The following is a 14912-nucleotide window of genomic DNA, read 5'->3' as shown; positions in this document are numbered from 1 at the left end:
ATCCTCAGTCGGGCCCAGGGCCCGGCCCCCTGGCAGGCCGAGCCTAATTCTGTGCCTCTGACTCAGCCTCGGGTGCGCAGCGGCCAGGGGGCGCGAGCACGAACAGTCCAGGCTGGCCCCCCGGGGGCCGCGCGCCGGGGCCTGAAATAGCTCATTTTGATCCCGCTACCTAGGCCAGGAGCCCAGGCTTGGCACATGGTGCAACCAGCTGCTCCTGCAGCAAAAGAGAAGTGGTTAGATGACCATGAGGACGGGTCGACTGGCCCGACTGATGAAGAAATGGCGGTTAGAGAGGGGACAGACTCCCTGGTTGTCACTACATAGGGAAGAAAGAGAGACTGGAGTCGGGATGAGACTTCTAGAGCAAGAGGGAGGGCGATTGGAAAGTGGACTGCAGCAAAGCTAGGGTACTTGAGATAATCTCCTAGCTGCAAGCCCAGCCTCAGATCCCTTCCATTGGTCCACGGTCTTGCCAATTACTGCTGCACGCTACAAGCTCTCCAATCAAACATGCCCTCTCAGGCAGCCCGGCGTTACAGCCAGTCGTGAGACACCTCCCTTTGGACACTTTACTAGTTACTGTTATTTTCTTCTCTATCATTGGTCTTCCTGGAGGCCGCTCTCTTCTTGCGCGGCACTCCCAGAGAGGGGTGGGGCTGATAGGGTATTGCTAAGCGACAAAGATGCACGCGGGGTCTGTCCGGTGAAGTAGAGCAGCAGACCGAATCGCTGAGGTAGATGCGGGATGGACCGCAGGTAAGGACGATCCCTCTTCCAGGGACACAGGAGGCCTGCGATGGACCAAGGGTGAGGGCAACACAGCTTAGGGACAGATTTGCTAGTGTCCGGAGTTTCTCGAGCTCAACCGCATTGAAACTACAACTCCCAAGATGCTCCACAGCCATTGACCGTTCCAGCCTTAGACTTCACCATCCCGGGGGTCCCATAAACGTCTTATATTCCGCTCTCTGAATTGCCCTCAGGGATTCTTTCCTCTAAGGTCGTCCAAGGGCAACTTGGGAATTGAGTTTTTTTATTTTGAAATTGCCTCCAGACACTCGTGGGTGTTGTTTTGAACTTTCCTCGCTTAGGCGGAGCCCAGTGAATCACGGGAATTGTAGTTCACCTACAGTTCTTAGCGTCCCCAAGGATTTATGGGAAATGTACGGTGATAGGGTCCAGTCGCAATTCGTAACCTGAGCTCCACTTAGAAATCACCTGGGACGCTGCGAAAAAGATACGGATATTTTGATTATGTTGGTCTGGGGTGAGAACCGCGCGTCTTTAATTTTAAAAGGCCCCTCCTAGACTGGATCCAGAGTTGAGAACTACCGGCTACCAGTTCCTGGGTTTTCTTTTAAGACTGCTCCAGGGGCTCATGGGAATCGTGCCTCCACTATCATTATCTTGAATGTTTAGCTGTGTTTCAGGGGATTTACAGTCCATCTCTTCCAGGAATCCATGGGAATTGCCTTCCTCTCACGTCCCCCTCCCCACGGCTGCAGTGACCATGTACTGCCTGCCAACCCCACTCTTCCCTTGCAGCCTGCCAGTTTTTTCCACTCAAGACAGTCCCTTTGGAGATGCTCCCCTCGGCCGAAATCACTACTGGCCATCCCGAAGCCAGACCTGGTGCCCTGAGGTGAGGACACCCCACAGAGAGTGCTGAACGCCAGCTCAGTAGCAAGGGAGTGACCACTAGAGGGTAGGAAGACATGTAATGAGAAATGGGGATGAGAGATTAATAGATGGTTCTTTCTCCCCATCCCCAAACTTCGTATGTGTCTTTGTTCCCCTACAAGGATGACCCCTCAGACCTTGCTTTTTCTTCTTGTGCTCTCCCCCGTTTTAGACCCTGAGCCCATCCAGGTCCCAGAGATCGAGGCTCCCACAAGCTCCCAAGGTTCTAGCCACACGCCCCAACTCCCCTGAGCTGTTTGAGGAGTCCTGGCCATCCAGTTCAGGGACCCCTTCCCCACCCAGCACCACTGAGGGACAGATGGGAGCCTCCCCACCACCCACTCTGATTGACAACAGGGACTCTGTGGTGGCCAAGTAAGTACCAGCAGCCCTGGGGGAAAAGGGTTAGAAAAGCCCTGGGTTAGAGGGATGGAGAAGGCATTACACAATAATCATCATAGCTAGAACTGTTTATGCAGCACTCTTTTAGGATCAAGCACTTCACGTGTTGTGGAATATACTAAAAAGCATACATACTTCACAGGGCCTGGTTTTCCAAAGCCTTGCAGTTTCAAATATTGACCTTGTAAGGACAGGAAATTTCCCTCAGGCTATAAGTCTCTGTTGCAAGATAAGGATTGTGGCACAGCAGGTTGCGGGCTCAAAGACATACTAGTTACTGATTGTTATGTAAAGATACTGAGAAATTGCTATAGGAAGGAATGTTTGCTAAGATCAAACTTGTTGATAGGACCACTTAACTGCCTTACTGGAATGTCATCTGGCTTGTTTCACTGAAAGTTACCAGCCTATACTGTTAAACTATAACCCCACCTTTGTCTCTTCCTGTAACTTCCTGGTCTGGAAAATAAATGCAGGAAGAGAACCCCAATTCGGTGTTAATATCCCAAGGAAGGGATGGCTCTCGTTTGAGCATGCTAAAGGGAGGTTAACCACTTCGGGGCCTCTCACTGCTCAGTAGAGATGGGCTTTGAGTAATCTTTTGCATCTCCGTCACCCAGGGGGAGTGGGGTGACAAATCCATGGGGGGCGAAGCAACGCAAAGCAACAACATGTGTTATTAAGAGCTCTGAAGCTAAACTGCCTGGGTTCAAATCCCAGCTCTGTCACTTACTCTCTGTATGACCTTGGCCTTGGTTTCTAACATCTCTATATTGACAATATTATAGCACATATTACCTAGGGCTGTTTTGAGTTTTCAGTGAGTTTCCATATGTAATGATCTATAATAATGCCTGTCACTTAGTGAGCATTTGGGTTTGTAGGACACATGTTCAGCTGCCAAAATAAAGAGTCCCAAATGTGGCTTAAAGAAGACAGTATTTATTTTTCCTTCACCTAACAGTCCAAACAGAAGCAACCAGGGCTGAGATGGCAACCCCTACTTGAGGTGTCAGGGACACAGATTCCTTCTACCTTGCTGCTCTCTCATCCCTAGGTTGTTGCCCTTTCTTTCATGGACCAATATGGATTCCAACCACATTGAGTTTCTTTTTTTTTTCTCTTTTAAAGATGACTGGTAAGGGGATCTTAACCTTTGACATGGTGTTGTCAGCACCACGCTCTCCCAAGTGAGCTAACTGGCCATCCCTACTTAGGGATCCAAACCCGTGGCCTTGGTGTTATCAGCACCACACTCTCCCAAGTGGTCAGCCCCACATTGAGTTTCTAGAATCACATCTTCTCATACCGTTTGTCAAGAACCTAGTCACATGACCACAAGGTTACAAGGACACCTGGTAAGTGTAGTCTATAGAAGAGTAGCTCTGTGCTTAGCTAAAAATTGCATTACTATGTAATAAAGGAAACATATATGGAGGGATAACTAACAGGCTCTGCCATGGTGATTGATAAACATTGGCTATTATGATTATTATTGGTATTTTTATTTGGCTCTCCTCACTCCACTCACTTCCTATCCCCCAATGCTCACAGGTATATAAACAGGTTTCGCCAGGCTCAGCCCACAAGCCGAGAGGAACGCCAGCCTGCAGGCCCAACCCCAGCTGACTTTTGGTGGCTGCAGGCTGAGTCTCTAGACCCCAGCAGTCAATTTGCAGCAGGTACCTCCTTCAGTTCCATTCACCCCCTGGCCTAAAACCTTTCCTGATCAATGACCCCAGCAGCCACTCCTCCTGGCCCTCATAACTGAATTGGGGCTTCTCAGCAGGAGCCAACAAACCAGAAGGAAGACCCAGTACAGCAGTTCCAACTCCTGCCAAGATGGCCAGCACATCCCAGGCTATGGCTCCCCTTCAGGAAATAAAGCAGGTGACATTCCCATCCACTCCCAACCTGTGTGCCTGAATTGACAGCACCAGCCATGGGACAGACTTAGAGCGAATCCCCAATTTGAAGAAGTTTAGACAAAAAGGGAGAATTTGTTGGCTAATGTAATTGATAAATCTAAAAGTTGATGGTTTCAGGCACGACTGGATCTAGGTGGTTGAACAACGTTGGGAGGAGCCCACCTTCTCAGCTCTGTGTTGTTCTTTGTGGGGCTCAATCTCAAGTGGGTTTTCCCCTCACAGTAGCCACGATGGCCCCCAGTGATTCTAGGCTCCCATGGTACTTACTTAGTTACTCCAGTAAAAAATGGGGCTTTCCAGTAACTCCATCCAAATCACCAGGGCTCACTCTCATTTGCTCATCCTTGAGCCAGTCAGTGTGAACCACAGGATAGAATGTTTTGATTAGTCAGCTCTGGTCAGGAAGGTGGGGTCAGTCATTCTCCAACAGCAGTGCCTTGCACATGACGTTGTGGATCCAAAGAGAAAAACTGGGTCTCTCTTCCCCGAGGAGGAGAAGCAGATTCTGAATGGCATGTGGGGAACAGACCTGCACTCTAGGTCCCTGTCCAGACCCCCTTTCCCAACAGCCTTTGGGGTGGGAGCTGGCCTCTGACCCTTCTCACCCTGCAGAACCTCAACACATGGAACTCATCCCTGCTGGACCTGGAGATGCTGAGCCTACAAAGCAGAGCTTCCAAGCTGCTCAAACGCAGGTGCCTCTACCACCCCCATCATTCTTCCCACTCCTACAGCTCCAGGTGAGCCCACTTTGCCTCACTTCTGCCTTCTCCCTGCAGCAAGACCTCCACCTCCTCCTCCTCCCTCAGCCCCAGTGATGCCAGCAGCTTCTCGTTCCCCATCAGTTCTGATGACCACTCTCCTTTCTCCGTGACCTTCACCCCTGACTCCAGTAAGGGCTTTGGCCCCAGGGGACCTGGTAAGTGCCAGGAGGCAAGGATTGAGAGCAGCCTGGGTGCAAATCCCAGCTCTGCCACTGATCAGCTGTAAGACTTTGGGCCTCTCTGGGCCTTGTTTCCCGAACTGTAAAACAGCCATAATAATTGTATTCCTCTCCTGTGGGTATTATGTTAGTGAATACATGGGAAGCACTTAGCACAGCTCTGTTAACAATTGCTATTGCTTCAAAATCAGAAGGCTTCATACCAGCCAGCGGCCAAAAAAATAGTCAGAAGGCTTTTTCAAATTTTTCACCACCCTGATTTGACAGAAAAATCTGACCTAAAGAACTATTTATAATCTATATTGATCTCATTTAGGGTGAATATTTATACTTTTTGCTATGTTGTATATTATGTTGAACCATATGAAATTTTTGTTTCTGTAAGTCAAAAATGTTCAAAGACTTGCCAGTTAGCTCAGTTGGTTAGAGCATGGTGTTATAACACCAAGGTCAAGTGTTCAAATCCCCACCTTGGCCAGCCACCAAATATTGGCAATTTCATATGGTTCAACTAAATATTAATGCATTTGAGTCTGGTGTAGTGCCCCAGACCCATGCCTATACTGGACATACCATGTGACTTTGCTAAAATATGCAAACGGTTGAACTCTCAGGATTTCAGAGATGGGATTAAGGACCTGGGTTAATATCGTTGTTATTGTTACTCTGTGTCCAGGTCCTTGACTGCAGTGCACAAGATAGATGCTATCTGGGTCTCACAGGGCTCCTGCAAGTCCCCACAAATAAACAGAGGTGTTCATGCATGTCATGTGATCCTGCGGAAGGACCCGCCTATCTGATTCTTCACTCTTTCCAAGCTTCACCTTTACACCTCTCCCTCCTGGGCCTCAGTTTTCTCATTTGTCAAATGGAGATAAAACTAGTACCTACTTCATGGGTTGTTTGCAGTTAAATTTATTCATTCATTCATTTAACAAACATTGAATCCTACTGTATGTGAAGGCCTGTGAGCAGGATTGGGGATTCCACAGCAAACCAACCATGCATGTTCCCACCTTCAGGGTCCTTACAGCATAGTGGGTGTGCGGCAGAGAATACAAACAAATGTGAAATGTAAGGGAAGGCCTGTGAGCAGGATTGGGGATTCCACAGCAAACCAACCATGCATGTTCCCACCTTCAAGGTCCTTACAGCATAGTGGGTGTGCGGCAGAGAATACAAACAAATGTGAAATGTAAGGAGAAATGAAGGACATGTAGGATAGGATTGTGGAGCTGGGAAGTCAGGGAGGGCTTCCTGGAGGTGGTGCTATCTCAGTGAAGACCTGAATGATAAAGGTGGAGATGGACAAGAGCCTGCCAGCATATACAATGGACTTCAAATGGGAAGGAGCACGGGGCAGACAATGGGCCAGAAAAGGCTAGAGCCAGGGATGAGAGTAGTGTGGCATAAGGTGGGAGAGATTGGCAGGGGTCATATTACATTGTGCCATGTAGGCATGGTGAGGCATTTGATTGTTATGTTATTAATACTGGGAGCCACAGGAAAGTTCTGAGCATGGAAAGGACATGATTTTTCTTGGGTGTTAAGAGACTCATTATGGCTGCTGTCAATACCCAGAGAGAGACACTGGTGGTTTGGCCAGAGGAACAGAATGGAGTGGAGAGAAGTAGCCAGGTTTGAAAGTTAACAGCAGGACTTAGGGGAAAAGGGGAAAGGAGAGGTCTGGGATGATCCCCCTTCCTTTGTGCAGCATCAGATGGTAGGGCCTCTGAAAGATAATGTTAGCTCTACTGATCATGATTGATGAAATGATTCTCTGGGTGATGGGAATGATGTTTGTTTGCCTCACTGGACTGATGACAGTACCTGGCCCTGCCCTTAGTCATTGCTATGTCCTCAGCACAGGGCTGGGCACTGGGATGGAGCACAATAAACAGTTTATTTTGCATTCGTGCCACATATATTGATTGCATGAGATCCTGTTCTTGACACAGGGGCTGTGGTAATAGACAAGACAGACAAAAATCATTGCCCCTACATAGCTGGCATTGTGGAGGGAGAGACAAACAATAAAGTCAAGAAGTGTGATGTTTAGTATGTTAGGTGGTAAGTGCTAAGGAGAAAAATGAAACAGGACAGAGGATAGGGACTGATAGGACTGGAGGTTGTTGCAATTTTGAGTGGGGTAGCCAGGGAAGGCATCACTAAGAAGGTGACATTTGGGCAAAGACCTGAAGGATGCCAGGTAGTGAACCCTGTGATACATGAAGGAAGAAGATTCGAGGCAGAGGGAACCACAAGTGCAAAGGTCTTTGCCTTTTACCAGGAGAGAGGTGCAGCGAGGGGAGGTTCTTAATCAGGAAGGCCCTGATCTGACTCAGGTCTTCACGGGCTCCCTCTGTCTGTGGGTGGGGAACAGATTAAGAGGACAGGAGAGTAGGGAGACCAGGAAGGAGGCTACTGTGATAGTACAGGTGGGGTGAGTGGGGTTGGACCAAGGGGAAGGGTGGTGGCACAGAAGTGGGCAGATTCTGGAGAATCTGTCTTATTCACTGCTGTAACCCCAGTGCCCAGAACAGTGCCTGGCATATAGTAAGAGCTCAATAAATATTTGTTGAATGAATGAAGCTGAATGAGGAGGTTGAGAAGCCCAGGAGTACTCTCTGACTTTGACTTCTGACTTTGCCCCCTTCCCTACTTCTCACTCCAGAGAGGAGTTGGGACATTATCTGGACAGCCTGTCTGAATAACCCTCTGGTACAGTTGAAAGGTATGTGTGCAGGCTGTTGGTTTGTTGATCACCCTGGCCCCTGCCTCACTCCTCTCCCCTCTGCTTCCCCCACAGCAGCCCAGGCACCGGCCCAGGCCCCCACCCCTGTTCCAGTCCCTGTCTCCTCCCGGGTACCACTTCGGCCAGAGGATGATATTCTGTACCAGTGGCGGCAGCAGCGGAAGCTTGAACAGGCTCAAAGAGGCGAGGGTGATGGAACCTGGGTGCAGTCCCGCACCCCTGTCCTCACCACTCTGGTGAGTTGGGGGAGGAAGGAGCCTGTAGATGCTGGAGGTAGAGCCTGAGAGGGACTGAGTACCCTCCACCCTCTTTCTCTGCCTCTCAGATCCCTCTTTCTATCTGTTTACAGACCTCTGCTGCCCCTGCGGAGACCCTTGGTTCCCAGGGCACCCAGCCTAACTGCATCCCACTGTGGGGCAGTGTGGCCCGGCCTGATCCTCCAGAGGCCTTCTATGCAGAGAGGCCTCCTATTCCCCCAGGGTTCTCACCACACATCTTCTGGGCCCCCAGCCCCCACAGCTTCTTCTGGGCCCCACAGTCCAGTCCCTGGGTATCTCTCGGGGCTGTTCCTCCTCCCACGCCACCAACCTCCACCCTAATTCCTCCACACTCCATCCCGGCAACATCGGCCTCCATCTCCGCGCCCCCTGTCGTCCCCCAGGGCCCGTCCACCCCTGAGCCAAGTAGTTCCGTCCAGCCCAAGAGGCTGGGTCCCAAGCCTCAGAGGGGCAGAACCCCGCGCCAGGAGGCTTCTGGGCAAGTCACGCCAGCTGAGGAGGGGCCTGACCCGCAGCTCAGGGGCGCCCTGGGCCAGGTAGTGACAGCCCGGCTGTTCCCTGACAACTTGGAAGACACTCCCCCTCTCCTCCAGAGCCTGCCTCCACCCCAGGCTGAATCTCTGAAAGTCAAGGCCACACACCCACAAGCCAAGGTTACGCCTCCTCGCTCAGAGGTCACGCCCCCTCAAGCCAAATCACACTGTCAGTCTAAGGCCGAGTCTCCGAAAGCCAAGGCCACGTCCCTCCCAGTGGGGTTGAGGAAGGGCAAGGCCACTCCCTCCGCCGAAGAAGCCGGGTATCCGCAGCCCAAGGGCCCACCCCCTCTATCTGAGGAAGCCTCCACGCTCGTCAAGGCCCCGCCACCCACCTTCAAGATGGGGTCGCTCGAGGCTGTAGCCACGCCCCCGCCCGCTGCTGACCACGCCCCCTCAGAGGACCTGCTCTGCCAGGCCGCTAGACTTCTGGAGGCCGCTGAAGGTGAGCCGGACGTTGGCGCCTCCCGAATCTGGGTGGTGGTCCAGCCCTGGGTCTAGGCCCCTTGAGCTCGCTCTTTTCCCCCAGACTCCGACGGCAGTGAGTTCCAGGACGACACCATGCTGCAGGTGCTAAGAGCCCAGAGGGCAGAGCTGTGGCGGCAGAAAAGGTGACTCTCCATCACCATGATGTACGACCCTGGGCCCCTGAATCCTCTGAGACTCCCGTCGGGTGCCCAACACTCCTGAGCCCTTTTCCCAAAACCCCATTTACAGCCTCAGACCCTAATCCTGAGCACATATCCCAGCCTCTACTCCCCCGGCTTACCTCCAGGAAAGTGGATGCACGATTATCCCTCCTGTTGGACCACACCAAAGACCCGGAATCTTGGCCCCCTCCAGCCAGGTTGGCCTCCTCCAGCCAGGTCGCCCCCCAGGTCCCCAAGGAGGCAGCTACGGAGGGAAGGAGCCTCCCTTGAGGCCAGACGACTTTGAATTGTATGAATTCTATTTTCCTGGTTATCTCTGAAAAAAGGGTTGTTCTGAAAAGGCCAAAAGGTCATGCTAATTTAAAGAAATAGGCCCCCCCTCCCACACCCCCAACCCCCATGGTTCTGTCCCCTCCCCCTTTTCTCTCCCATGGCTCTCCCCCCTCCCCCTTCCCCCTCTTACCTGACCACTGAAGCAAAATCTCTTTTCCAGTTTCATCCTCCTTTGGAGTGGGGGGAGGGTTCCAGGCAAGACTTCAGGCAAGACCAGGACCCACCTTAGCTGACTCTCAACTCAGGAGTGGAGCCTCCTGTTTCAGATGGGACCAGAGGGACCGTCCTCTGGCATTAAGCTACTGGGGTCATCATAGTATTGGACAGTGGTCAGTCCTCAGTCCACATCCTGCTTGTCCCAGCAGCAGCATTTGGTGAAGCTGATCCCTCCTTCCTTGAAGCACTTTCTTCCCCTGCTTCCAGAACCCCTCTCCTTGCTTCTCTGGTCATGCCTCCTCAGTGCCTCAGCCTGTCAACTTTTGGCATGTCCCAGGGCCCTGGCTTTGACTTCTTTATCTACACTCAGTCCCAGGTGTTCTTGTCTAGCTTCATGGCTCTAAACCCCATCTCTATTCTGATAGTCCCCGAATTTCTGTCTAGCCTAGACCTGGCCACTCAACCTTGGGCTTCTACATCTTGCTGCCTGCTCACCATCTCCACCCAAAGGTCTAAAAGACATTTCAAATTCTGTAGGTCCTAATCTGAGCTCACAGTCTTCCCCTTCAACTTGCTCCTACCCCCACTTTCCTCAGCCCCCCGCCCCCTGCCCTAGCTGCTCAGGCCAAAAGCTGTATATCCTTGTCTCCTCTCTTACCTTTGCGCCCACAGTCAGTCAACCAGCAAATCCTGTCATCTATCTTTAAAATCTATCCATAATTCAACCTCTTCTTCCCCTTCCACTGCCCTGTCTAGGCTATCATTACTTCCTACGTGGATTATTGAGAAACTTATTGTTGTAAACATGTCTGCACATTCTTTGATACATTTGCCATCAAGAGGTATAGTCTCTGTCTCTTCCTTTGAAACTGGACCCCTCAACAAATAGAACACAGAGACAGTGATGCAGTTTAACTTGCAGAGTTCAATTAGAAAAGATGCCATACCTGCCAGCTGTCCCCTCCCCCCCCAGCTCCACCCCCCGCCCAAAAAAAAAGAAGGGCTGGCTGGTTAGCTCATTTGGTTAGAGCACAGCCTTATGACACAGGTCACAGGTTTGAATCCCCGTACCAGCCAGCAGCCCAAATAAAGGAAAGAAAGAAAGAAAAAATTTTAAAGCCTGGCCAGTCAGTTCACTTGGGAGAGTGTGGTGCTGGTAACACCAAGGTCACAGGTTTGGATCCCTGTACCAGCCAGCACTGCCCCCCCCACCCAAAAAAAAGAGAGAAAGAGAAAGAAGAGAGAAATGATGATATGGTCAACCTGGTTTCCTTTCTTTCCCTCTTTCTATCTCATTCTCTCTGATGCTTGCTTTAGAGGTCAGGTAAGAAAACGGATTGCCTCCCTGTATCCACTAGCCATTGATGATATGGTCAACCTGGTTTCCTTTCTTTCCCTCTTTCTATCTCATTCTCTCTGATGCTCGCTTTAGAGGTCAGGTAAGAAAACGGATTGCCTCCCTGTATCCACTAGCCATAAAAAAACCTCCCTGATTGCCATGCTGGGGAGAGGTTTGGGTTACACAGATGTATGCACTTATGAAACTCAGTGAAATCTGTGAATTTCATTGTACATAGAGTTTACCACAAAAGAAAAATAACTTTAAAGATATCCATGCCAAAATACTTAGGGGACAGTATACCAATGTCTGCAATTTCTTTTGAAATGCATCCAAAAATTACTTGGATTGATGGATGAATAGAGTAATAGGTAGGTGTGAAATAAAGCAAATATAGTAAATGTTAATGCTAGGATTGAAGTGGTGGATATGTGGGTGTCCATTGTAAAATTTTTCAACTTTGCTTTATGTTAGAAACTTTTTATAATAAAAATGGTGAAGAATATTTGATCAGGATTGTTTTGATATCTGTATTTATTAAAAAGAGGGGATAGCAGCTTCTGTATGTCAGACACGATAAATATTTGGGGGAGGTGACTAGAAGGATTCCTGAGGAAGTTACACTTAGAGTGAGACAGGTAGGAATTGTCTAGTTGACAAGGGGCTGTCCTAATTACTATTGCTGGGTAACAAACAATCCCCACAACTTAGTGGCATAAAAAAATAATTTTATTATGCTCATGGATTCTGTGAGTCAGAAATTTGGACAGAGAGCTGGACAGTTAGCTCAGCTGGTTAGAGCGTAGTGTTACAACACCAAGGACAAGGGTTTGGATCCTCCTACCAGCCAGCCATAAAAAAAGAAAAGAAAAGAAATTTGGGCAGAGCACAACTGGGGACAGTTTGACTCTGCTCCGTGTTGTCTGGGGCTTCAACTGGGAAGACTCAAAGGTGACGACAGCTGTGGGGTGGAGTCCTCTGGAACCTCTTTATTCACACTCTGGCACCAGGGCTGAGATGACTCAAAGGCTGCGCTCAGCTGGGCCTGTCCATTGTAATGCCTGTACATAGTCTTTCCACTGGCTTAGGCTTCCTCAAAGTGTGGCTGCCTCAACATAGTCACAATTCTCACATGATGCTTCATGGCTCTATGGCTAGTCCTTCCAGTGGAAAAGAAGGAAGCTACATTGCCTTTTACCACCTAGCTGTGGAAATCACATAGTGTCAATTCCACTATTTTATTAGTTGAAGCTGTTACCATCCTGCCCGGATACATGGAAAGCGAGCATAGATGATGAAATGAATTTGCAGCCATATTTTAAAACCACCACATGGGTTAGTGGGGGGAATACTCCAGGCTGAGGAAACATCATGTGGGAAATCCCTGTGATGGGGGTAAGGTCAGCAAGTTCAATAGGTGAAATAAGTAACTGTAAACTGACCTCTTCACCAGCACTCTACCTAATCCCTGCTTTATTTTTCTCCATAGAGCTGATGACTTTCTAATATCCTGTATTTTAAAATATTTATTTTTCGGGGGCCAGCCTGTGGCTCACTCGGTAGAGTGCGGTGCTGATAACACCAAGGCCATGGGTTCGGATCCCATATAGGGATGGCCGGTTCGCTCACTGGGTGAGTGTGGTGCTAACAACACCAAGTCAAGGGTTAAGATCCCCTTACCGGTCATCTTTAAAAAAAAAAAAATATATATATATATATATTTATTTTATTCATGGTTTGTCTTCTCCCACTAGCTTTTGAGCTCCAGTGTGGGTAGGTTATCCCTTCCCCCGTCCCTGTTTTGTTTATTGATGTATCCACAAATTAAGTACTCAGAGTTTTGTTTGGTTTTGTTTTAAAGATGACCGGTAAGGGGATCTTAACCCTTGACTTGGTGTTGTTAGCACCACACTCACCCAGTGAGCGAACCGGCCATCCCTATATGGGATCCGAACCCATGGCCTTGGTGTTATCAGCACCGCACTCTACCGAGTGAGCCACAGGCTGGCCCCCGAAAAATAAATATTTTAAAATACAGGATATTAGAAAGTCATCAGCTCTATGGAGAAAAATAAAGCAGGGATTAGGTAGAGTGCTGGTGAAGAGGTCAGTTTACAGTTACTTATTTCACCTATTGAACTTGCTGACCTTACCCCCATCACAGGGATTTCCCACATGATGTTTCCTCAGCCTGGAGTATTCCCCCCACTAACCCATGTGGTGGTTTTAAAATATGGCTGCAAATTCATTTCATCATCTATGCTCGCTTTCCATGTATCCGGGCAGGATGGTAACAGCTTCAACTAATAAAATAGTGGAATTGACACTATGTGATTTCCACAGCTAGGTGGTAAAAGGCAATGTAGCTTCCTTCTTTTCCACTGGAAGGACTAGCCATAGAGCCATGAAGCATCATGTGAGAATTGTGACTATGTTGAGGCAGCCACGCTTTGAGGAAGCCTAAGCCAGTGGAAAGACTATGTACAGGCATTACAATGGACAGGCCCAGCTGAGCGCAGCCTTTGAGTCATCTCAGCCCTGGTGCCAGAGTGTGAATAAAGAGGTTCCAGAGGACTCCACCCCACAGCTGTCGTCACCTTTGAGTCTTCCCAGCAAGTCAAGGGTTAAGATCCCCTTACCGGTCATCTTTAAAAAAAAAAAAATATATATATATATATATTTATTTTATTCATGGTTTGTCTTCTCCCACTAGCTTTTGAGCTCCAGTGTGGGTAGGTTATCCCTTCCCCCGTCCCTGTTTTGTTTATTGATGTATCCACAAATTAAGTACTCAGAGTTTTGTTTGGTTTTGTTTTAAAGATGACCGGTAAGGGGATCTTAACCCTTGACTTGATGTTCTCAGCATCACGCTCTCCCAAGTGAGCTAACCGGCCATCCCTACATAGGGATCCAAACCCTTGACTTGATGTTGTCAGCTCCACGCTCTCCCAAGTGAGCCACGGGCCGGCCCGTACTCAAGAGTTTTTGAATGAATGGATGAATGAGTGAATTTACCGGGGAGGTACCCGCTGAGGTGAGAGCCTTGTTGAGGGCATGACCAATGAGAGAGCCCTCTCGGAAAGGGCGTTGTTACAGTGTTTTCTGGACATGCTCAGTCAGTGGTGGGAACGATTTGGATTGGCTTTATGGGAGACATAACCATGTTCTGGCATTACAGACTAAACCTTTTCCTAGGAAAAAGTCAAGGCTGGAGGCCGGCCTGTAATGAGCAATAGAAGAGGAGACAAGGAAAAAGTCCAGTGGGTAGGACGAGGCCAAGTCGCAGAGGGCGTGGAGTTATGTCCCAGGCAGGGTGTCTGAGGCAATGAAAAACATCCATGGGCGGAGTGCCCTCAGGATTCTGTGGACGGGGTGAGGTTTAGGACCGACACGGTGGGACTAGAGAACTAAGATTTTGAAAAGCTGTTTGTGGAAGGGAGCAAAGCCCTGAGGCCGTCAATTAAGAATGTCAGAGGAGCGGTCACTAAGAATACTAAGAATGGACTAAGGGGAGGGTTTATTGCTTAGCGTTAGAAGTATTGGAAACAAAGCATAAAGAAATGGGGGTGTGTCTCAGGAGGGGATGACAGCCAACGAAAAGCAGTCATGGGCGTGGCGCTGTCAAATTTCGGGGGGTGGGACCGAAGAGACAGAACCAGAGATGGGGCCCAAGGCGAAGCCAATGAGAAGCCGTCAGGTGGGCGGGGCGTCGTCCTAAGGCCAAGGGTGGAGCCAATAAGAAGCTGCGTCGCGTCCTCGCTGCCCCCCGGCCCCTGTGGGGCGCGCGCCGGAGCCACGGGCAGCCGTTAGGGGCGGGGCCTGCAGCCGCCCGCGCGCGGCTCGCGCCCTCCCCTTTGTGTCGCCATGGCGGCGGCGGCTGCAACGAGGACGAGGAGGGAGGGATTGAGCGCGGCT

At 49.8% G+C, this 14912-nt stretch overlaps 1 protein-coding gene across 1 annotated transcript; it reads left to right on the top strand.

The window, feature by feature from the left end:
• The first annotated feature begins 680 nt into the window (after positions 1-680).
• On the top strand, positions 681-9551 carry PROSER3 (proline and serine rich 3). The gene is given in 12 exon segments (XM_008575678.1): positions 681-756; positions 1546-1642; positions 1853-2055; positions 3637-3764; positions 3869-3972; positions 4623-4705; positions 4790-4929; positions 7763-7944; positions 8058-8964; positions 9049-9130; positions 9295-9346; positions 9348-9551. Coding segments are annotated over 12 exon segments (2097 nt in total). The 5' UTR covers positions 681-745; the 3' UTR covers positions 9456-9551.
• Positions 9552-14912: the final 5361 nt, after the last annotated feature.

This window comes from Galeopterus variegatus, unplaced genomic scaffold (assembly GCF_000696425.1).
Source record: "Galeopterus variegatus unplaced genomic scaffold, G_variegatus-3.0.2 Scaffold1222, whole genome shotgun sequence".
Classification (NCBI taxonomy): Eukaryota; Metazoa; Chordata; class Mammalia; order Dermoptera; family Cynocephalidae; genus Galeopterus; species Galeopterus variegatus.
Note: the sequence above shows the minus strand (reverse complement) of the source record. Positions and strands in the feature narration are given on the sequence as shown.